Below are 25,228 nucleotides of genomic sequence, written 5' to 3'. Positions count from 1 at the left end.
ATGCACTCGGAACCCATTGAGCCTTGTGTGAGTGGGTTTGAACCCTATCCTCACCGTTAGTTTTAGAATGTTTAAGACTTCATTGCATTTTGACACCTTCTGTCATTATCTCAGTGGGATTAATGTCATTGTTTACACTTTTCTCCTTCTTCTTAAGGTCTCCCTGGGGATTGAGAATTTCCAATCTGGTTAAATGGACTCTGAGATGGTTGATCAGCCCATCTGCAATCTGCAGACTCTGTCACATGTGGAGCAGTTGGTGCTTTAAGGGTTGGATAGGTGGGTTGTTTGGAGGTGTGTTCACTCCATCGAACTCCTCGCCTTCACTTCTACATCTTCCATGACGAAGTTTCTCAATGTGTTCCGTGCCTTCATGAATGAGTCTTCACCATTTTGATCAGTCACAATCCAGGGTCCCCCAGAGTCAGTGGGGATGATTGATCCCTTCAGGAATGCTTTGGGGACATCCCTAAAACATTCCCACTGCCCTGAGAGTCTCCTTCCCTGACTGAGTTCTGAACAGGGCAGTTACTTCGGGTGTCTGGTGTCAGGCAAACAAACGACGTGTCCCACCCAGCGGAGCTGCTTTTGAATGATGAGCACCTCGATGCTGGCAAGTTGGCCTGGGAGAGGACATTGCTGTTGGACCCCTTTTCTTACCGCCAGGTTTGGAGGGTCTTGTGAAGGCCCGGCTGGTGGAACTTCTCCAAGTGATTTGAGGTGTCTGCCGTAGGTTCTCCGAGTTGTCATGAGAGTATAATAATTTTCATAATATTTTTCTGGTTTATTGTAAAGTAGGTTTATGGGTGTTGTGTTGATCTGCCTCTGTGCGTGATTTAATTACATTTTGTAGTTAAGCAGACTGCAAGTTGAAGTTATCAGAAGACGAAGTTGGGTGTAAAAGTGTCTTTAATATGCTAATGATAAACATGGTTGTGGTCTTCGTATGTAAGGTGTAAAGGGAATTTGCATTTTTGATAGATGAAGGGGATTTGAATTTCAAAGAGGTTAATGAGAATAGTAGCAACATGAAAAGATTTATATTATAAGATAGGTAAAGTCCCAAAGACATATGGAAATAATGGATTTACACATTTAAAAGAGAGACAGATGTAAAGGAGAATGAGGCTATGTCTCAGGAGAAGGCATTGTAAGACCAAAGAGAAATCAGTGAAGCCTCCAGTATTTGTGCATAAAACTGCTGTCTACAGAAAGCGAAGCTGGAGAAAGCCACATTGAGAAGATTTAAAGCACCTACAGAGAAGTACAAATTGCTACTCTAACAACTCCTAAAATCCCCAATTAACCTGACTCCCAGTTGCACAATCAGCAGACGATCGGTCCCAGTCATCGCCGGCCAGTTGGATGGCTCCGTTTTCAAACTCCGTGAGGACCTTGATTTTGGGCATTCTGCCAATGGTCTGCAACCTCTCTCTCTCTTGTTCTGTGCCAGTTTGTCCTGTATGGATAGAGAGGGGGACAGTGTATCAGGATGCCTGCCAGGACAGATGATAAGTATGCCTGGCCTGTGTGGGTGGTGAGTGGTCCCATGGATGGGATGAGGACAGTGATGGTGTGTGTGAGAGAGTGAATGGTGATGTCCCTTCAACTGGCAGTGAATGAGGGCCCTGTGGATGTGTGATGGGTTTGTGAAAGTATGAGTTGAGAGTGATGAGAACAGTGACTTATCCTGGCAGAATGGAGGCGATCATTCACCATCTTGCGGCACTGGATGGCTGTCCTCTTTTGCCGGGTGTTGGCACTGACCGCCACTGCCTTCCAAGCAGGATTGGCCATGTTGCTGCCCATCCTGAGGCCAGAGAGGGGGTACAGGATATCCCACTGGGCCTCCACGGCATCCAGCAGTTGCTCGAGGGACTCGCCGTTGAAGCAGGGGGCTGCAGTCTTTTTTCCTTTGCTGACCATGTCTCCTGGGCAGCGGTGGTGAGCTGGTGGTGATGAGCACTTTGCTGGCGTCTGCCTTTTAAACATGGCAGCCGGCATGATGCAACGGGGATGCATAAGGAAAGTGGCAGGCTCGGGACAATACGGCGTGAAAACTCGCCATCGCCATCGGCAGGTGGAATGCCATTTTGCTTCATGCAAATTTGGGAAAATTCTGCCCTTAGAGTCCAGTTTGAAAGGTTCTGCCTGTGAACTCTGATTCTCTCTTCACAAATGCTGCCAGAACTGTGGAGCTTTTCCAGCACTTTCTGTTTTTATTTCAGATCTCCAGCATCCGCAGTATTTTCCTTTTGTCTGACTAAAGCAAATCTTTCCTTTAAAATGTGTGACCAATTGAAACAGTTTTATTTCAGGGTGGTACATTGTGCTCAATGCAATATGTAAACATCTACAGGATAATTTCTTCAACATGTTTGTGTTGCAAGAAATAGTGGGTGGGGTTTGTACCGGGAGTCCAGAGCCTGAGGAATTATTGGTGGGGCTCTGACAAGTTTAAACCCCAATGTCCTGGTCAACATGGATCCTGCAATCAACATCAATAAAAACAGATTATCTGATCATTATCACATTGCTGTTTGTGGGAGCTTGCTGTGCGCACAATGGCTGCCACGTTTCCTCCATTACAACAGTGACTACACTTCTAAAATCACTTCATTGGCTGTAAAGTGCTTACGGACACCGAGTTTCTGGAAGTTGATAAAAAATGCAAATGTTTGTTCCTTTCTTTAGGGAATATTATGCTTCCTGTGAACTGGAAATTATAAACCCATTGATGGAGAAAGTAAACCAGCCCACAGTGACATTGACCAAAATATTGTGTGAAGGACACTTACTGTAGGCTCCTGAGTGTTTCAGTGAATAGGAACACACCGTGTTGACAAATTAGGTAAAAAAAATGAATTTATTGTGAGTTAAAGAAGATTGATAAAACATACAAATAACAGAATAACAGCTTACACCAAAAGTTGAGTCAGCCAAAGTAACAAAGCATTTGAAAATAATTCAAGATCTTTCCCAGAACATGAAATGAATCTTGGAAGAGTGTAAGGTGAACATATCACACCGTTATTACATTGAGGTACGATGGGCTGAGGGAACTCAGGTCTGTAGAGACTCACCCCCACTCCCTCACCATACTCAGGATAGTTGTCCTCCCAGACAGGAGAGTACAAATATTCCCCATGGTATTAGTCAAACACCCATCACCTGAAGAGGATCTGTCTATAATTCACATCATCAACTAAAGCAGGGTCTGATTCTACCCCATACCCACTCCTGAGAGCTGGCTCACTTTACTAACACACACACCAGGGGAAACTTTCTCAGAATACTACAGACAGAAGTTTACTTCAAATCCCTGTGATTTAATCCAGTTCCCAAATCTGATGGTCAGAAATGACACCGAACTTTAGTGGCACAGGATGGAACTCATTTCTATTGTACAAACTCAGGCAGAATTGAAGAAATCAAGGTAGGTTTGTAAATCTGATTCAGAGTGTAGAATGACACTCCAAACTAGATCATGTGTATCTCTGGTGGTCAGTTTAGTTTTGGCATGGAGCTGACCGAGGTAAATGAGTTTCCCATCTAGATGGTATTTAATACTGACACCAGAGGGCAGTTGATCTTTGATGAGGTGAATAGTCACTGTCAGGTAGATTGTAAATAGAATGGGGGCTATCACACAGTCTTGCTTGACACCAGTTTGGATTTTGAAGGCTTCTGTTTCAGATCTCCCACTCAAGACAGTTATAGTCATATCATCGTGAAGCAACTGCAGGATGATGATCAAGTTTCTTGGACATCCAAATCATTGAGCACAATCCACAGAGCCTCACGATTTACTGAGTTAAATTCTTTGGTCACGTTGATGATGTAATGAAGAGTGACCGCTTTGCAGAACACCTTCGGTCTGTCTGCAAGCATGACCCAGACCTCCCTGTCGCTTGCCACCCTGCTCTCATGCCCACATGTCCGTCCTTGGCCTGCCGCAATATTCCAGTGAAGCTCAACGCAAACTGGAGGAACAGCACCTCATCTTCCGACTGGACACTTTATAGCCTTCCGGACTGAATACTGAGTTCAACAACTTCAGATCATGAACTCTCTCCTCCATCCCCACCCGCTTTCTGATCCCCCCCCCCTTTTTTTCCCAATAATTTATATAGATTTTTCTTTTCCCACCTATTTCCATTATTTTTAAATGTATTTTCATCCATTGTTTTATCTCTGCCTTTTAGCCTGTTTCGATTCCTTCCCCCCACCCCACTCCCACTAGGGCTATCTGTACCTTGCTCGTCCTTCTTTCTACCTTTAATGTCACCGGTTAGCACATTCCTTAGATAATTTCACCACCTTCAACACCTCTTTGTCCTTTTGTCTGTGACATCTTTTAGTTATCTCCACCTATCACTGGCCCTCTATCCAGCTCTACCTGTCCCACACCCCCAACCCCCAGCTTAAACCAGCTTATATTTCACCTCTCTTCTATTTTTACTTAGTTCTGTTGAAGAGTCATACGGACTCGAAACGTTAACTGTGTTCCTCTCTGCAGATGCTGCCAGACCTGTTGAGTTTTTCCAGGTATTTTTTTTTTGTTTTGGATTTCCAGCATCCGCAGTTTTTTGCTTTTATCTTATGTAATGAAGAGTTCCTTGTGTTGTTCTCGACATTTTTCATGGGGTTTTCTGGCAACAAAGACCATGTCGGAGGTTCCTCTGGGAGGTCTAAAGCCAAGTCAAAGCTCTAAGTGATGTCTGTATCACTCGATCCATGAGGGGGACTGATGCCTGCTGCACAGATCATTGATTTGTTCAATTGGTGATGAACATCCACCCAGCACCAAGACATCACAAGGCCCAAAGTCCAAGAGGAGGAAGATCAATGTCTCAGCCCTAAAACAGCCCGACCGAAGAGAGGAATTCCAGGTGCAGCTCACGACCAATCTGGAAAATCTTCACACTTTCAACTCAATTCCTGAACAGTGGGATCAAATAAAGTCAGCCATACTAAACTCCTGTGCCCAGACCATTGGGTTCGAGCATCGTCATCACCAGGACTGGCTCGATGAACATGATGCTCAAATATGTGACCTCCTGAAACAAAAGCAATCAGCCTTCATTGTCTTGCAGGACAGCCCAAGGTCACAACTCAAGAAGGCAGCATCTCAACAGCTCAAGGCTGATACCCAAAGACAAATCCGGAAGATAAAGGACATGTGATGAAGAGAAAGCCCAAGAGGTCCAACAGTACGCTGAATATCATGACATGTGAAGCTCTTGTTTTGAAGCCACCAGGGCCATCTCAAATAAAAATAAAATGCTGCAGAAGCTGGAGATTAGAAATAAAAACAGAAAGTGCTACAGAAACTCAGCAGGTCAGGCAGCATCTGTGGAGGGGGAAACTCCCACAGATGCCCCACAGATGCTGCCTGGCCTGCTGAGTTTCTCCAGCATTTTCTGATTTATTTTAGGGCCACCTATAGACTGAGGTCAAATGGAGAAAATGCCCTTTTTTCACAGGATGGTGTTTCTCTCCTTAAGGATGACAATGCCATTGTTAACGCTGGGAAGAACATTGTGAACAACTCCTCAACCATGAATCCACAGTGACAGCTGATACCCTCCAGTCTCTCCCCCAGTGTCTGTGGTAGAATCCATGGGTGAGTCACCATCGATGGGAGAGCTGCAATGAGCAATCAAACAGATGAAAAACAACAAAGCCTGTGGCCCCGATGGTATTCCAGCTGAGGTCTTCAAAGCTCACATCAAGACCAAATACACTCATCCTACAGATTTGGGAGGGAAAAACCTCTCCCTGACTTTAGGAATGTGACAACCATAACTATCTTGAAGAGAGGAGATAAATCACGCTGTGGAAACTATTAAGAGGTATTTTCCTCCTGTCCATAGTAGGAAAATCCTGGCACACAATCTCCTGAATTGACTGTGAACAGAAGCTCAGAACCTACATTATTCTATTAGAAGCTACATATATACACAAACAGGGCCCTGTCATTTGTAGACAAAAGGAACATGTTCACACATTGCATCTTTTTCGACTAAACAAAAGCTCAGGGGACAGCCATTCCCTGGTTCATTCCCCAGGGCAATGCCTTGATAGAGAATCACCCTGCTGGGTTTGAAATTAAACAAAGCTTGGCAGTTAACTGTCACATTCTCCATGGCAACACTTGTACCAGAGTACAATTGCCAACCATTCAGCACTTGTTTCTCATGCAGTATAAATTGCTGTTTGGGATTCTTGTTAATTGCTCTGATGAGTGCGATAAGAAACACTTCGACAGCATGTCTCTTTTCTCAGTAATACAGAGAATGTTGCAAGACAATGGAGCCTGTCACAGCCAAGGCACATCCTGCCCTCCCCCTGCCTACCCAGCTGGGCTCACTGATCAGGCACAGGATTCCTGGCTGATTGCCCCCTTCCATAGATCGGAGATGCTGTGGCTAATTGAAGTACCTCCATTATTTTTTAAAATTCGTTCATGGGATGTGGGAATCACTGGCTGGGCCAGCATTTATTGCCCATCCCTAATTGCCCTTGTTCAGAGGACATTTTTAAGGGTCAACCACTTTGCTGTGGGTCTGGAGTCACATGTAGTTCAGACCAGGTAAGGACAGCAGATTTCCTTCCCTAAAGGACATTAGTGAACCAGATGGGGTTTTATGACAATTGGTAATGATTGAGTGATCATCATCAGACTTTTAATTTCAGATTTTTATTGAATTCAAATTCCACCATCTGCCTTGGTGGGATTCAAATCCAGGTCCCCAGAGCATTACCCTGGCTGTCTGGATTACCAGTCCAGTGACAATACCATTTTGTCACCACCTCCCACTGCCTAAGGAGCTCATACCAATAGGTTTTCTCCCCTGTTTGAGTGTGTTGGTGGAGCAGGAGACACTCTGACTGTGTGAGAGGCTTGTCACACATCCCAGACCTGAATAGTTTCTCACCTGTGTGAATCCACCTGTGCTTCAAGAAATCAGACGAGTGGGTGAAAGCTGCCTCACAAACATCACAGCTGAAAGATTTCTCACCTGTGTGAGTTCGCTCGTGTTCCAGGATGCTTGAAGACTTCAAGAGAATTTTATTTGTAAATCTCACGCTTAGAGTCACTCCTGTGTGTGAATCCCTGATGGACCAGGAGATTTGAAGAGCTTGTGAAGGCTTTGCAATAAAATTCATATTTGAATGGCTTTCCTTGGATGTGAATGTGCTGATGATTCACCAGGCCTGATGATTGTCCAAAGACCTCATTATACACCTCAAACATAAACTGGTGCTCCCCGGTGTGAATACATTGGTGTTTCATGAGTGTTACTGATAGTATGAAGGCTCAGTCACACACCTCACATTCGAACAACTTTTCCTCAGTGTGGATGTGTCAGCATTTCATGAGCATTGCTTACTGTGTGAAGGCTCAGTCACACAACCCAAGAGTGAATGGCTTTTCCCCTGTGTGAATGTGCCAGTGACTTTAATAGGCCCAATAATTGCGCAAGGCCCTTATCATACACCTCACACGTGAATAGTTTCTCCCGTGTGAATGCATTGGCGTCTGCAGAGATCCGATGAATCAGAGAATGATTTCTCACACCTCACATGTGGACGGTTTCTCCCCAGTATGATTACGTTAGTGTTTACAGAAATTCGATGATGTTGAGAACGATTTCTCACACATGTCACAGAGCAGTGGTTTCTCCCTTGTGTGAATGCGTTGGTGTGTGCGGAGGCTCGATGACTGCGAGAATGATTTATCACACATGTCACACGCAAATGGCTTCTCCCTTGTGTGAATGAGCCAGTGATTTAACAGGCCAGATAACTGCATAAAGCCCTTATTACATGCCTCACACGTAAATGGCTTCTGACATTTGAAGGCGTTGGTGTATACAAAGAGAGATGGCCGCACGAATGATTTGTTGCACACCTCGCACTTTCTCCCCAGTGTGAATGTGCTGTGTTTCATGAGCGTCAATGACTTTGTGAAGGCTTGGTCGCACATCTCACACTTGAAAGGGATTTTCCTCTGTGTATCTCATCTCTGATGTATCAGGAGATCAGACAATTGGATGAAAGCCTTCTCACAAATCTCACATCTGGAGGGTTTCTCCTCTGCATGAATCCTCTGATGAACCAGGAGATTCGATGATGTTGAGAATGATTTGACACACACCCGGCACCTGAACGGTTTCTCCCGTGTGAAGGCATTGATGTATGCGGAGGTCCGTTTATGTCAAGAACGAATTTGCACACACCTTACATGTGAATGGTTTCTCCCCTGTGTGAGAGCGTTGACATTACAGAGGTTCCTCGATGACGAGAATGATTTCTCACACACCTCACCCTTGAACAGCCTCTCACCTGTAGGAATGAGTCAGTGGTTCATGAGGCTTGATGAATGATTGAAGCTTTCAACACACTTGGAGCCACTCACACTTCTTCCCAGCCTCACCCTGACCGATCACCCACAGCCGAACCTTCAGAAAGGTTGGTTCTGATGAAAGGCTCCACACCACTGACCAGTCTGCTATTCCCCTGTGTGGGGGATCAGATACAAGCCCTTTCTTTTTCCTCAATTGACTGTCACACACCCTCTGTTTCCAGTAGGGACACTGGATAGCACAGTTCAATGTTCATTGGGGTGGTGGGCGAATTTGTCTTTCAAATATCATAAGTAGCCTTGAAAAAGTAACAAAGGGGGCGAAAAACTCCAGAAAGGTTTATGTGAAATATCTGTGATTGGAGGAGCTGGAGCTCAGGAGAGACAGAATTTGTGATTGGAGGAGAAATAAAAACAAAACAAAAACATTTTCACAAATTGAAGCGAGAGAAAGAGTTGGAAACAATCCTCTTCAGAGCTGAACCTCAGAACTTGGGATCAATGGGTTGCTCATGCTTTTTTTCTTCCTTTGGAATTATTTATTTTTTAAAGTCCATTTTGGGTTGTGTGTTATTTATTGGGGAGGAGGGGCTGATTCTGGCAGCCACCAGTGAGCTGGGTCTTTTAAAAATTATTTATAAATAAACACTTCCCTCCTCCTGCCCCCGCACCCCCCCTCCCCCCCCCACACACTCACACCCTCACCCTTCTCCTAGTTACAACAACCCACCTTTTTCAATAGAAAAGGAAAAGGAAGGAAGAGAATTAGGATCTTGGCACTGCCATTGGTGGATCCAGAGGAGGGAGGGAGGACAAGATGGTGGAGGATCCAGTGCAGGTAAAGGGTCAAAACAAAAACAGAATTACCTGGAAAAACTCAGCAGGTCTGGCAGCATCGGCAGAGAAGAAAAGAGTTGACGTTTCGAGTCCTCATGACCCTTCTGAGGTCTCGAAACGTCAACTCTTTTCTTCTCTGCCGATGCTGCCAGGCCTGCTGAGTTTTTCCAGGTAATTCTGTTTTTGTTTTGGATTTCCAGCATTCGCAGTTTTTTTGTTTTTATCTCAGGTAAAGGGGCTCTGGCTGTGACTGTGAGGGGAAGGGAATGTGAGAGGGAAGGACAGAGAGAGAGAGAGAATGTAAGAGGGAGAAAGCAAGAGAGGGAATGTGAGAGGGTGGTTGGGGGGGGAAGAGACAGAGAGAGAGAGAGAGGAGGAATAGAGACATCTACTGTGGGGGAAAAGGAGGCTTCTCAGGGCCAGAGAGGGCAAAAGGCAATATTGCTCACTTCCTCTTCTGATCTGCTGTCAAACACATCCGAGGATACACATCCCACACTGATGTCAGTTTGAAAGTCTCCGAGGATGAAGAATGCTATTCCCACACTAGAAATCTCTGTCAAACATTCACCGGGGGACCTGAGACAGCAGCTGCAATAAGTGAGGTTTTATTCAGATGGGACAATGACAAGTTTAAATCCCCACCTGATCTGCTGCTCAAAGTCACCTCCATTTCACTGGTCAGTTTTCCAAGCTTCACGAAACTCATGTTGTTCCAGAAATATTTGGATTGGCTGTGAGAGATGTCAATCAGAGAGCCCACCCACTCTGCCCATTCTCTCCTCTTCCTCTTCCACAGCTGGTTCACTTCCTGTAGGGACCGAAAACCAAGTGAGGAGATGGTGAGCAAAAGAGCAGAATTTATAATAATTACATCACATAATATCTATACTAATGTTCAGGCAGTCTGACTATCCTGTGGGGAATCAGGTGTGGAAATGCCCCTTATGCTGTGTGAGAAGATCCAGCTGAGACAGCTGTTTACTGGGTGCTTTGTGCTGAACTGTTTGACTGGAGCTGTGTGTTGGATATTGAGTGTGTTTATTGGAAGCATTTCCCTTCTGATTTACAGGCTGAGTTTTGTTGATGGGTCATTACTGAATATGAGGTGAGGTGTAATTGTCTGGGAGATGCAGAGAAACATTTATTGAAATATCTTTTAATTCCTTCTTTTAAGATTTTACTTAAGGCCTGGGCCTTTCCCAAAAGTCTGGGCTTGGATTTGATAGTTTTGCCCAGTGCTGTGGCTGATAGCTGAATTTGGGATGTGCAGTCTGAGCGAGTGCAGTGTATCTAATTTCCCAGGATAAACCAGAACCCTTCAATCAGCTACACTGAAGCAATATTTTCCTTAGCTTCTAGCACTTCCTGTCCAGTGTGTTTTCTTCAAATTTAAAGAACAAGGGGAGAAATTTCCATTGAATTAAAATTTCTCCTGAGTGTTTTTTTATATTAAACACATACTCTAAGGGTAAAACTGGTTTTCGCCAGCACAGCTCAAACTCAGAGTGAATTGAGACCCCGTTTTACACTCCGCCCCACTGTCTTTTCCATTGTCCTCACAGTGCCTGGGAAAATGGGGGTCTGGGTGGAGGAAAGAAAGTAGCCACGTTGTCTGCTCCTGGTCACTATCCAGTGTCCCTGCTGGAAACAGAGGGTGTGTGACAGTCAAATGAGGAAATAGAAAGGACTTGCATCTGATCCCCACACAGGGGAATAGCAGACTGGCACTCACTGTAGAACAGTCTCTAACCAGCAGGGTGCAGTGGTGTAGTCACTGGACCAGTAATCCAGAGGCCCTGGCTAATGCTGTGGGGAACTGAGTTCAGATCCCACCATAGCAGCTTATGGAATTTAAATTCAATTAATAAATCTGGAATTAAATGGTAGAAGTAATAGTGACCATGAAACCATTGTCGATTGTCATAATAACCATCTGCTCCTTCTGCCGTGCATACCTGGTCTGGCCTACATGTGACTCCAGACCCGCAATACTGTGGTTGACTCTTAACTGTCCTCTGAAATAGCCTAGCCACGACAAAGTCACAAAGGAATGAAACCAGGCGCACCACTTGGGATCAACCGAGGTACTGGAAATGACAATGGCACACCCAGCCCTGTCAACCCTGCAAAGTCCTTCTTCCTAACATCTGGGGGCTTGTGCCAAAATTTCTCTCACAGACGAATCATAGTCATCCTCACTGAATCACACCCTGCAAACAATGTCTCAGACACCACCAATACCCTCAATGGATATGTCCGGTCCCACCAGCAGGACAGACCCACCAAAGGTCGCAGACACAGTGATGTACAGTCAGGATATGTCCGGTCCCACCAGCAGGACAGACCCACCAAAGGTCGCAGACACAGTGATGTACAGTCAGGAGAGTTACCCTGGGAGTCCTCAACATTGACGCCAAAATTTACGAAGTCTCAAGGTTAGGTCAAATATGGGCAAGAAGACCTCCTGCTGGTTATAACTTACCACAACCACCCCCTGTCCACCTCAGCTAATGAATCAGTGCTTCATCCATGTTGAAACCTAATTGACCAATTGGAAGTAGCAGTGATGATGACAAGGACACAGATTGTACTCTGGGTGGGGGGATTCAATGTTCATCACCAAGAGTGGCTCGCTTCTGCCAGCACTGACTGGCTGAGACGAGAAGGACATAGCTGCTAGACTGGGCTGGGACAGGAGTGAGGGAACTAACGAGGGAAAAAGCTACTTGACTTCATCCTCGCCAATCTAGCAGTTATAGATGGATTGTCCATGTCAGTATTGGTAGTGACCACCACATAGTCCTTGTTGAGACGAAGCCCCACCTTCACATTGAGGATGCCCTCCATCGTATTGTGTGGCACTACCACCTAAATGGGATAGATTTCAAACAGTCTAGCAACTCAAGACTGGGCACCTAAGAGGTACTGTGGGCCATCAGCAGCAGCAGAATTGTACTGAATGACAATCTGTAAATTCATGGCCCGGCATATCCCCCACTTTACCATTATCACAAGCCAGGGCATCGACCCTGGTTCAATGAAGAGTGCAGGAGTGCGTGCCAAGAACAGCACCAGGCATACTTAAAAATGAGGTGTCAACCACAAAGTTTCATGGCATCAGGTCAAACATGGGCAAGGAAACCTCCTGCTGATTACCATGTACCACCCTCCCTCAGCTGATGAATCAAGGCTCCTCCATGTTGAACACCACTTGGAAGAAGTACTGAGGGGGGCAAGGGTGCAGAATGTACTCTAGGTGGGGGAACTTCAATATCCAACACCAAGAATACATTCTGCACTCTTGCCACCCTCAGCGCTGTTAGGTAGGGAGGGGGACTTCAATGTCCATCACCAACAGTGGCTCAATAGCACGACTACTGACCGAGCTGGCTGAGTTCTAAAGGGCATAGCTGCTAGGCTGGGTATGCAACAGGTGGTGAGGGAACCAAGAAGAGGGAAAAACATACTTGACCTCATCCTCACAAACCTGCCTGACACATATGCATCTGTCTATGAAAGTATCAGTTGAAGTGTCCACCGCAGAGTCAGTACGGAGACTAAGTCCTGCCTTCACATTGAGGATACCCTCCATCGTGTTGTCTGGCACTATCACCATGTTAAATGGGTTAGATTTCGAACAGATCGAGCAACTCAAGACTGGTCATCCATGAGGCGCTGTGGGCCATCATCAGCAGCAGAATTATACTCACACAATCTGTAACCTCATGGCCCAGTATATCCCCCAATCTACCATTACCATCAAGCCATGGGATCAACCCTGATTCAATGAAGAGTGCAGGAGGACAAGCCAGGAGCAGCCCCAGGCATACCTAAAAATAAGTTGTCAACCTGTTGAAGATACAACACAGGACTACTTGCGTGCCAAACTGCAGAAGTAGCATGCGAGAGACAGAACTAAGTGATCCTTAAAGCAATGGATAAGATCAGTTTTTTTTTATTCATTCATGGGATGTGAGCTTCGCTGGCTGGGCCAGCAATTATTGCCCATCCCTAATCATCCTTGAGAAGGTGATGATGAGCTGCCTTCTTGAACCGTTGCAGTTCATGTGGTGTAGGTACATCTACAGTGCTGTTAGGAAGGGAGTTCCAGGATTTTGACCCAGCGACAGTGAAGAAACGGCGATATATTTCCAAGTCAGGATGGTGAGTGACTTGGAGGAGAATTTGTCAGGTAGTGGTGTTCCCATTTATCTGCAGCCCTTGTCCTTCTAGATGGTAATGGTCATGGGTTTGGAAGGCGCTGTCTAAGGAGTTTTGGTGAATTCCTGCAGTGCATCTTGTAGATGGTACACACTGCTGCTACTGTGCATCGGTAGTGGAGGGAGTGAATGTTTGTGGATGGGGTGTCAATCAAGCAGGCTGCTTTGTCTGGGATGGTGTTGAGCTCCTTGATTGTTGTGGGAGCTGCACACATCCAGTTAAGTGTGGAGTATTCCATCACGCTCCTGACTTGTGCCTTGTAGATATTGGACAGGTTTTGGAGAGTCAGGAGGTGAATTACTCATCGCAGGATTCCTAGCCTCTGACCTGCTTTCGTAGCCACATTATTTGTATGGCTAGTCCAGTTCAGTTTCTGGTCAATGGTAATCCCCAGGATGTTGATAGTGGGGGATTCAGTGATGGTAATGCCATTGAATGTCAAGGGGTGATGGTTATGTTCTCTCTTGTTGGATATGGTCATTGCCTGACACTTGTGTGGTGTGAATGTTGCTTGCCACTTGTCAGCCCGAGCCTGGATATTGTCCAGGTCTTGCTGCATTTGGACATGGACAGCTTCAGTATCTGAGGAGTCATGAAAGGTGTTGAACATTGTGCAATCATCAGCGAACATCCCCACTTCTGACTTTATGATGGAAGGAAGGTCATTGGTGAAGCAGCTGAAGATGGTAGGGCCGAGGACACTACCCTGAGGAACTCCTGCAGTGATGTCCTGGAGCTGAGATGACTGACCTCCAATAACCACAACCATCTTCCTTTATGCTAGGTATGACTCAACCAGCGAACCGTTCTCCCTTGATTCCTATTGACTACAGTTTTGCTAGGGCTCCTAGATGCCACACTTTGTTAGATGTGGCCTTGATGTCAAGGGCAGTTACTCTCACCTCATCTCGGGAGTTCAGTTCTTTTGTCCAAAGCTGTATAATATTCAGGTTTGGGCCGATAGTGGAACGTAATATACATATCAGGCAAGTGCCAGACGATGACTATCTCCAACAAGAGAGAATCTAACTATTTCCCCTTGATATTCAGTGGCAGTATCATCACTAGTTTTGTTTTAGCTCTTTCACGTGATGTGGGGTATTGCTGGCTAGGTCAGCATTTTTATTGCACAAACCTAATTACCCTTGAGAAGGTGGTTGTGAGCTGCCATGTTGAACTGCTGCGCTCCATGTGGTGTAGGTACATCCACAGTGCTGTTAGGAAGGAAGTTCCAGGATTTTGACCCAGCGACAGTGAGTATATTTCCAAGTCAGGTTTTTGAGTGACTTGAAGGGGAACTTCCAGGTGGAGATTTGGGAGTATATCACTGTTCTTCACTGTTGATGGGTCAAAACTCCTTCCCTAACAGCACTGTGGGTGTACCTACACCACATGGACTGCAGCGGTTCAAGAAGGCAGCTCATCACCACCTTCTCAAGGGCAACTAGGGATGGGCAATAAATCTTTGCCTCTCCAGTGACACCTACATCCCGTGAATGTATAAATAAAAACTGAGGAGTCAGTCCCTTCAGCAAAGGGGGAGAGGGAGTTGGAGGAAATCATGTTTCCTTTTCCTGTTTTACAGAAGGATTTCACCGTACTACACCAGAGAATACAAAGAGGATAGACACCGCAGATAGATCCTGACCATCACCCAAGGAACAACTGCACAACTGTGGGAAGACATCCAGTCCCTTCACAGCATCGCTCAACACAGAGAAGGTTGGGCAGTGAAACCATCACCTGGAAATCAGTCGGGTCAGGGGAGCTTTGACTTTTCATCAGATCTGAAACTGGTCAGTGGTGTGGAACCTTCCATCAGAACCAACCTTTCCGAAAGATCGGCTGTGGGTGATCGGTCAGGGTGAGGCTGGGAAGAAGTGTGAGTGGCTCCAAGTGTGGTGAGACCTTCAATCATTCATCGAGCCTCATGAACCACTGATTCATTCCTACAAGTGAGAGGCTGGTCATGAGCGAGGTGTGTGAGAAGGGCTCCAGAGGCTCATAAGGTCTCCTAACCCTAAGGTGCATCTGTTGTCCTGCCAGTAACACAAGGACAGCTACATGGAAGAGAAACTAATTAAGTGTGAGGTGTGTGATCGAGCTTTCGCACATCCATCGACATTCGAGAATCACCGACGCAGTCACAGTGGGGAGAAGCCTTTCGAATGTGAGGTGTGTAACAAATCATTCTCACAGTCATCAAGCCTCCACATACATCAACGCATTCATAATGGGGAGAAACCATTTCCTTGTGAGGTGTGTAACAAATCATTCTCGACATCATCGGATCTCCGCAAACACCAACGCATTCACACTGGGGAGAAACCATTCACATGTGAGGTTTGTGCCAAATCATTCTCAGATTCATCAAATCTGCACGTGCACCAACGTGTTCACACAGGTAAGAAACCATTCACATGCGAGGTGTGTGACAAAACATTCTCAACGTCATCACATCTCCTGGAGCATCGGAGGATTCACTCAGGGGAGAAACCATTCACGTGTGTGGAGTGTGCGAATTCATTCTCTACATCAGCGAACCTCCGCAAACACCACCGCGTTCACACAGGGGAAAAATTATTCAGTTGTGAAGTGTGTGACAAATCATTCTTGACATCCTCGAGTCTCCTGGATCACCAGAGGATTCACACAGGGGAGAAGCCCTTCATGTGTGAGGTATGTGACAAATCATTCTCAAGGTTAAGGTACCTGCATGTCCACCAACGCATTCACACAAGGGAGAAACCATTCAGGTGCGAGGTGTGTGACAAATCATTTTCTCAGTCATCGTACCTCCGTGAACACCAAATCATTCACACTGGGGAGAAGCCGTTCAAGTGTGAGGTGTGTGACAAATCATTCTTGCGGTCATCGTACCTCCATGTACACCAACGCATTCACACAGTGGAGACGCCATTCACATGTGAGGTGTGTAACAAATCATTCTCAGAGGCAGGGGCCCTCTGCAGGCACCAAAGCATTCACACCAGGGAGAAACTATTCACCTGCGATGTGTGCAATATATCATTTTTGAGGTCATCGAACCTCCTGCTCCATCACAGGTTCCATGCAGGGGAGTAATACTTGAAATGTCTGGTTTGTGATAAAGCTTTTGTGATGTTGTCAACCCTCCTGGGACACCAGAGGATTCACACAGAGAGAAATTCTTCAGGTTAAATGTTTGTGCAACAACTATAAACCAGTCTGCTGGTCTCCTGAAGCAACAGCAGATCCACACTGGAGAGAAACCATTCGGGTGTGAGGTGTGTGACAAGGCTTTTACCAAGTCAGTGTATCTCCTGGTCCATCAACGCACTCACACAGTGGGAAACCCTATCATTGTAAGTAATAAAGCCATCATACAGTTGTTGGACCTTTTGGAACATCTGTGAACATACATGGGGACTACTTAACAAAGCTGTTTCCCAATTTCTTGTCAAAGTGTGACTCTACACAATTTCACTGCAAAGGATGTTCACTGGTATTGGGGCACAGAACAAGGAACAGCTTTCACTCACATCAAACAACTAGTGACAACAACACCAGTACTGAGATATGATGATGTCATTGATGAAGTCACCCTGCAGTGAGATGCCAGTGAAACAGGACTTGGAGCAACCCTCATGCAGCAAGGACAATTAGTTGTGTTTGTATCCAGAGCATTAACACAAACTGAAGGACCCAGATTGAGAACGAGAGCCTGGTTATTGTCTTTGCTACTGAGCAATTAAACCAGTACCAGTTTGGGAGAGAGAAAATGATGGTGCAGTCTGATCACAAGCCACTTCAAAGCATCATCTCAAACTGCTTCTCTCTGCTCCAAAGTGTTTACAAAGCTTGTGACTTCATTTGCAGAGATATTGTTTGGAAGTGAAGTACAAGCAAGGGAAGCAGATGTACATCACCGACCTGTTGTCAAGGACTGCACTCTCTCTGAAGGAAGTTGATGATGCTGATACAAAGTGTGAAATCTTCCAGATTCAACAAGAAGCAACAGCATGATATATTCTGGAAGTCATCAACCCAGCAGACACTGAATCTGACAGACAAGTGTCTTGCTCAGATCAAGCATACAACAATGAGATACAACTCTTCAAATGTTACAGGAAGTTCTGATGAGGGGAGGACCTTTGGAGCAGATAGAAGCAGTTTGAGAAGATGCTTTGAAATATTTTGTGGTCAGACTGCACCATCATTTTCTCTCTCCCAAACAGGTACTGGTTGAAGTGCTCACAAGCGAAAACAATAGCCAGGCTCTCTTTCTCAATCCGTGCATAGCATCGTTTAGTTTGTGTTAATGCTCTGGATACAAACACAACTGGTTATCCTTGCTGTGTGAGGGTTCCTCCAAGTCCAGGATGGCCTGAAACCATCAAGGAGATCTTAGAATGTCTGAAAGCACACGTCAGTCATCATGACATTCCTGACATTGTGATGAACGACAATGGTCTTCAATTCATGAGTGAAGAATTCAGACACTTGATGAACGACTGGGAAATTTGGCACCACACATCATCTCCACACTATCCCCAGTCAAATGGAAAGGTTGAGGCAGCGATGAAAACAGCCAAAGGGATCATCAAATAATTGACTAGATCCAGCACAGATGTGTACAAGGCAATCTTAGAGTGGAGAAACACACCTACTGAAAGCATAGAAAGTTGTCCAGTGCAGTGACTAATGTCATGCTGCACCCAGACTACTCTTCCAACAGCTAAAAAACTACTGAGGCCAGAAGTAGTAACAGGGAGTGAGTGACGAGATCAAAGTGAAACGACAGAAAGACAAATTTCACTTTGATGAAGCTGCCAAATCATTGCCAGAGCTGAGAGTTGGAGAGCTGGTCAGAGTGAAAACATTCAACGCACTCAACAAAAGTCAGCTCACTTGGCGCAACTTGGGGCCTACGTGGAGAAGTTGTCACCTTGATCGTACACGGTGAAAGTGAATGACCAGATCTTTCGTCACAACTGCAGACACCTACGTGCAACCGGAGAAGCTGCTCCTTCACAGCAGACAGCTGATGAGGCAGATCTGATTTCACCAACTGAGCAAGGAACTGAACGACCATCAGTCCCAGAGGTCAACCGTTCCCCAACAAATGCAACGGATCAGCAGCAACAATTACCACAGCAACAACACTCGCCACAGCAACAACATCCCCCAGAGAGACATCATCATCTCAGGAACCAGCAGACACCGGATGAATAGCCAACAACAGCTCACACAAGTGCCTTATGAAGACCTGAACACTTTAAAGATCGTGTGTGCAATGCTTGTGCAGAGAGAGATGAAATTAGAACAGACTAGAAAGAACAAAGTTTTTTGTAACATGGAGTAAGTTGTAAATGACAGTGCGTGCAATTTTTTTTCTTTTTATATTTGAATAAATCCCTTTTTACATTGTGGCTTCTCATATTAATATGACCTCTGATGTCATCATATGTAAATAGAGGTTTGAGGGCAGGAACCATTTTACACACCACATGGAGCATTGTTTAAAATTCAAATTGCTCCAAATATTTCTGGAGTAACATGAGTTTCCTGAAGCTTGGGAAACTGACTGGTGAAACGGAGGTGACTTTGAGCAGCAGATCAGGTGGGGATTTAAACTTGTCATTGTCCCATCTGAATAAAACCTCACTTATTGCAGCTGCTGTCTCAGTTCCTCCTGGTAAACGTTTGACAGAGATTTCTAGTGTGAGAATAGCATTCTTCATCCTCGGAGACTTTCAAACTGACAACATCAGTGTGGGATGTGTAGCCTCGGATGTGTTTGACAGCAGATCAGAAGAGGAAGACCCACAGCGTCCAAGGCAGCGATGGGGTGCAGTGGTGGGATGAATGCTTCTTTTATTCATTAATGGGATCTGGGCATTTTGCTGGGCCAACATTTATTACTCATCCCTAATTGCCCTTGAGAAGGTGGCGGTGAGCTGCCTTGTTGAATCACTGCAGTCCATGTGCAGGAGAGAGGAACATGCACAGGAGAGGGGGACATGGGAGACAGGGGCGCAGGAGAGAGGGACACAGGAAAGAGGGACATGGGAGAGAGCGGGACACAGGAGAGAGGGACATGGGAGAGAGGGGGGGACACGAGAGGGACGCGGGAAAGGGGCACAGGAGAGAGGGGGACACAGAAAAGAGGGGGACGGGGAGAGAGGGGGTCACGGGAAAGTCACATGGGAGAGAGGGACACAGGAAGAAGGGGACACAGGAAAGAGAAGGACATGGGAGTGAGGGGCACAGGAGAGAGGCACATGGGAAAGGGGCACAAGAGAGGGGGACACAGGAAAGAGAGGGGCATAGGAGAGAGGGAGACACGGGAGAGAGGGGCAAAGAAGGGAGTGAGACAGGACAAAGGGAGTTATTTGCTCTCCTCTGTTCCTCCACCCCTTATCTCGTTCCTTTCCTACCTACCTCCCCACTCTATTATCATCCTCTTTCCTACCTCTCCCTCCTCAATCCTCTCTCACCCATCCTATCTTTCCTCCCCCATCTCTCTGTCTCTCTCTCTCTCCCATACCTTGTCCTCCAGCTATCAGCAGAAACTCGGAACTCACGTTATTCCCATCTGGGGCCATGGTCATTTCTGATGTTGCTTCCTGGTGATGTTTAATGAACTAACATTTAGGATCACAACAGTTCAATTTGCATTTGATGTAACTTACATTTAAAATTCCTGATATGGTCAATTTCAGCCGGATTGCACTGACAAAACCAACACAAACTATTGTAAACTCTCGGCCACAATTTTTATACTTGCGGTTGTTGCATATTTGTCAAGGGATTTAGCTGAAGCAATCTTGGAAGAGTGTAAGGTGAACATATCACACTGTTATTACACTGAGGTATGATGGGCTGAGGGAACTCAGGTCTGTAGAGACTCACCCCCCACTCCCTCACCATACTCTGGATCGTGGTCCTTCCAGACAGAAGAGTACAAACGTTCCCCATGGTATTAGTCAAACACCCAGCACCTGAAGAGGATCTGTCTAATTCACACCACCGACTAGAGCAGAGTCCAATTCTACCCCATACCCACTCTTGAGAGCTGGCTCACTTTACTAACACACACACACTCACATCAGGGGAAACTCTCTCAGAATACCACAGACAGAAATTTCTTTAAAATCCCTGTGCTTTAGTCTGGCTGCCAATTCAGAAATGACACCGAGCTTTAGCGGCACAGAATGGAGCATGTTTCCATCAAACAAACCCACCAATGGTTAAGAGATCCAGTGGTCATGTGGATCCATGGACCAATCAGTTTCCACTCCTGGAAGACACTCTTCCCCCTTTTCCAATTGCCAATTCTCTGTCCTATGACCCTCCATTCACCACAATGCTTTGGTAGCCGTCAATCTAGTTTAACCGCTCCCTCATATCCACCTTCTACACCCTTGTCCCAAAATTACCTTACTCTTTTTCTTCCTGGTTGATCTCCCTGATTTTCAAGTCCAAGGGGTGAATATTTGAGTGTATCTGGTACACAACTGGTTTAGCCATCCATCAGATCTGACTGGACCACAGCAAGCACTAGTGGTCCTGCTTTCCTCTGCCAAAACTGCTCATTACTCCAGGACCATCCTGAAGAGAAAAGATAACCCACAACTTCTCCCCAAAACCAACTGTGTCCTTGTGGAAGTTATGTTCCAGCTGTACAGAGCTCTGTTTAGACCCTATCTGGAGAACAGTGTTGTTCTGGGCACCGCACCTCAGCAAGATAATAATGGCCTTGGAGGGAGTCCCGATGACTGTGTGAAGCCTTAATGTGGTTACACATGTTACACTTGAAGGTTTTCTCCCCTGTGTGAATCCTCAGGAGATCAGAGCATTGGATGACAGTCACCTCACAAGCATCACATCTGAAAGATTGCTCCCCTCTGCGAATCCTCTGGTGTCTCAGGAGACTCGAAAGTGTCATGAAAATTTAATTGGAAACCTAATACTTGACCGGTTTCTCGCCTTTGTGAATACGTGTCTGAATGTAGGTGAACACAAGAAAGATTTGTCACACATCACAGACTTCAATGGTTTCTCTTTCATATAGTTGACCTTGTGTTAACAGTGGTTCTCGCAGATATATCTTGTGTGTTAGGAGATCTTTTGAGCCTGTGGATCCTCCCTCACAACCTCACACTTGAACAGCCTCTCACCTGTAGGAATGAGTCTGTGGTTCATGAGGCTCAATGAATGATTGAAGCTCTCACCGCACTTGGAGCCATCACACTTCTTCCCAGCCTCACACTGACCAAACACCCACAGCTGAACCTTCAGAAAGGTTGGTTCTGATGGAAAGTTCCACACCACTGACCAGTTTCAGATCTGATGATATGTCAAAACTGCCCTGAACCGGCCGATTTCCAGATGATGGTTTCACTGCCCAACCTTCTCTGTGTTGAGCAATGCTGTCATGGGACTGAATGTCTTCCCATAGTTGTGCAGTTGTTCCTTGGGTGGTTGTCAGGATATTTCTGCGGTGTCTATCCTCTCTGTATTCTCTGGTGTAGTACGGTGCAATCCTTCTGTAAAACAGGAAAAGGAAACATGATTTCCTCCAACTCTATCTCCTTCTTTGCTGAAGGGGCTGAATCCTCAGTTAGAGACAGTTCCACAGTGAGTACCAATCTGCTATTCCCCTGTGTGAGGGAATCAGATGCAAGTCCTTTCTTTTTCTTCACTTGACTGTCACACACCCTCTGTTTCCAGCAGGGACACTGGATAGTGACCAGGAGCAGATAACGTGGCTACTTTCTTTCCCCAGATCCCCGTCTTCCCAGGCACCGTGAGGGCAATGGAAAAGACAGTTGGACAGAGTGTAAAACGGGCTATCAATTCACTGCTCGGAAGATATAATAATTCTCAAAACGTTATTGGAATTTATTGTAAAATAGTGGTATCTGTGTCTGTGTGTGTGTGACTTAGTTGGATTAAAGGCAGTTGGTCTGAAGGCTTTGATGTAAATATGGTAAACATGGGGCAGTTTTGAATGTTAGGTATAAAAGTATATTTGCATTTTTAAATGGACTAGATTGTTTGCAAAGGAGGGGTGAAATGTGTCACTTAGCCAGGTGAAGTTTAGAAACTGTGTTTATTTTTCGCAAAGATTACTGGTAAAATTTAGTGCTATGAGAGATTTTTATTATCAGAAAGATAAAGTCCAAAGACATAGTGAAAATTTGTATTCAAGGGGGAGAATATGTATAAAGAAGTGAAGGCTGTGTGTAAGATTAGGCATTTTTAAGATCCAACAAATGTGAAAGCCTTCAGCATCTATGCCTCAAGCTGCTGTTTTCAAAGAATTGAAGTTAAGAAAACTCACTTTGATTTCGACTGGTTCAGGTTTTTGTGTCACCTTGCCTGGGCCTTTTAAAATCTGTGTGTCTTACTGTTGCTTTAACAAACTTGTAACTGGGGATCAGGTTTAGTCAGGGATTTAGAAGTAATCATAGTAGTAATTTGTAGATCTATGTATGTGTTTAAATCATTTCTCTTATTAATAAATGTTTAATCTAGTTTTGTAAAAACCTATAAGACATGGTGGTTTTCTTACAACTGAATTCAAAGCATGCATCTAAAAATTCATACAAATTGCAAAACAAGTTGTGGCAGTTGTTTCAAGTTCCCTTTTGGGTTTTGAACAACACCGCATTTACCATCGGCTGTGCCATAACATCACTGAGTGCGAGTCATGCTGGCGAAGATCATTTTTATCCTTAGAGTATGCGTGCAACATAAAAAACACTCAGGAGAAATGTTAATTCAATGGAGACCTTGAAATTTCTGCACTTATTTTCCATACATATTTGAAGAAAACACACTGGACAGGAAGTGCTAGAAGCTAAGGAAAATATTGTTTCAGTGTAGCTGATTGAAGGGTTCTGGTTTATCCTGGGAAATTAGATACACTGCACTTGCTCAGACTGCACATCCCAAATTCAGCTATCAGCCACAGCACTGGGCAAAACTATCAAATCCAAGCCAAGCTTTTGGGAAAGGCCCAGGCCTTCAGGTAAAATCTTTAAAGACATTTCAATAAATGTGTCTCAAGGTATGACAGCCAAATTGCTCTGGTGCTGGATGAACAACCAAGAGATTGAGAGTTCAAATCCAACCACGGAAAGTTACATACATAGAATTACAGTGCAGAAACAGGCCATTCGGCCCAATTGGTCCATGTTGGTGTTTGTGCTTCACACGAGCCTCCTCTCACCCTCTCTTCATCTCACCCTGTCAGCTTATCATTCTGCTCCTTTCTCCCTCATGTGCTTATCTAGTTCCCCCTGAAAGGCAGATCCCAAAACTGGGTATCCATGTGGTGCAGTGAGCCATCTGCAGCAGCAGGATTGTATTCAACCACAATCTCACAGCAAAGCTCTCATTCCACGATCATCATCAAACCAGTAGATACACATGTCAGGAGCAGCATTGGCTTCCTCTCTGCCACTTGCCTCTCTGCCCATTGCCTCCTCTCTATCTGGGCTGAGATCAGAAACTACCCTGAGCATCACCACCCCCATCTGTCCATGGAGGGAAGAGGACTACAGCCTGAAGGTACATCCTTCAGTGCTCCTTGACACACTGAGTTTGAACTAGTGTGCAGCCATTCCTACCCTGCTCTGCTGCGTTATAGGTTATAACCCAATCTCCCTTTACAATGAGTCTGCCCCCTCACTGGGAGACTGATTCACAGCGAGGGTAGTAGGATAGTGAACCATGAGAGGAATCACACTGCTCTTACTGAATGCCTGGTCATTTTCTGACTTTTTAACACACCAACAATAAACAACAACAACTTGCGTTTTTATAGCGCCTTTAACATAGTTTAATGTCCCAAGGTGCTTTGCAAGATTGTTAACAATATTTAACACTGAGGCACACAAAGTAAAATTAGTAGAGATGACAAAAAACTGGTTAAAGAGGTAGATTTTAAGGAGTGTCTTACAGGAGGAAAGAGGGGTAGAGAGACGGAGAGGTTAAGGGAGGAAAATTCCAGAACTTCGGGCCCAGGCAGCTGAGGGCATGGCCACCAATGGCGGAATGATTAAAATCAGGGATGTTCAAGAGGTTGGAATTAGAGGAGAGCAGATATCTCAGAGAACTGTGAGACTGGAGGAGGTGACAGAGATAGGGAGGGGCAAGGCCATGGAGGGATTTGAAAACAAGGGAAGACTTTGTAATGTTTGTGGACTGAGCGAAGGTGTTCCACAAAGTGGTCACTCAGTCTGCGTTTAGTCTTCCCAATGTAGAGGAGACCATATTGGGAACAGAGCGTACAGTAAACCAAATTGAAGGAGGTGCAAGTGAATCACTGCTTTGCCTGAAAGGAGTGTTTGGCTCCTTGGACAGTGAGGAGGGAGGAGGTAAAGGGGCAGGTGTAGCACCTTCAACCTCAAGCTGAGCTTCTGACCCCACAGCCTAGATTAGACCAGACCATTCACAGACACAGTGACATCCCCTCTTAATGTCTCCTTCTTTGTCTCAGTGTTAATTTTTCTCTGATTATGTCTGTATGGGATGTTTTACTGTATTAAAGGCCCTGTATAAATGCAGGCTGTTGTTGAAGGGTTGATGCCCTCTTTCCATCTCACATTCCCTCCAATCCTTAAGGTACTGACCTGGAGTACAGACTGTGGACATTGACTGGCCTCTAGTGCTCTGTTTGAGTGGCCATTCAGCATGTGTAGACCCAGACAGTGAATGTTGTGAGACAATGGAGACAGTCACAGCCGAGACACATCCTGCCCTCCCCCTGACTTCCCAGCTGGGGTCACTGATGAGAAACGGGAT

The 25,228-nt window shown here is 45.5% G+C and overlaps 1 protein-coding gene across 2 annotated transcripts; it reads left to right on the top strand.

Annotated features, from left to right (window-relative positions):
- Positions 1-10,009: 10,009 nt before the first annotated feature.
- On the top strand, positions 10,010-18,841 carry LOC121291544 (zinc finger protein 271-like). Of its 2 annotated transcripts, none has more exons than XM_041212898.1 (2): positions 10,010-10,050; positions 15,018-18,841. In XM_041212898.1, exon 2 carries the CDS (start codon positions 15,497-15,499, stop codon positions 16,514-16,516), a length of 1,020 nt encoding a protein of 339 aa, XP_041068832.1. In that variant the 5' UTR covers positions 10,010-10,050; positions 15,018-15,496; the 3' UTR covers positions 16,517-18,841. The 2 variants fall into 2 exon arrangements, with proteins under 2 accessions (XP_041068832.1, XP_041068833.1); XM_041212899.1 differs by lacking the exon at positions 10,010-10,050 and adding an exon at positions 14,190-14,216.
- The last annotated feature ends 6,387 nt before the right edge of the window (positions 18,842-25,228 follow it).

This window comes from Carcharodon carcharias, chromosome 19 (genome assembly GCF_017639515.1).
Source record: "Carcharodon carcharias isolate sCarCar2 chromosome 19, sCarCar2.pri, whole genome shotgun sequence".
Classification (NCBI taxonomy): domain Eukaryota; kingdom Metazoa; phylum Chordata; class Chondrichthyes; order Lamniformes; family Lamnidae; genus Carcharodon; species Carcharodon carcharias.
The sequence above is the reverse complement of the archived record's forward strand: the minus strand, read 5'-3'. Positions and strand labels throughout refer to the sequence as shown.

Coding starts and splice junctions, on each gene's coding strand:
- LOC121291544 (XM_041212898.1), top strand. CDS start 15,497: ATGGAAGAGAAACTAATTAAGTGTGAGGTGTGTGATCGAGCTTTCGCA.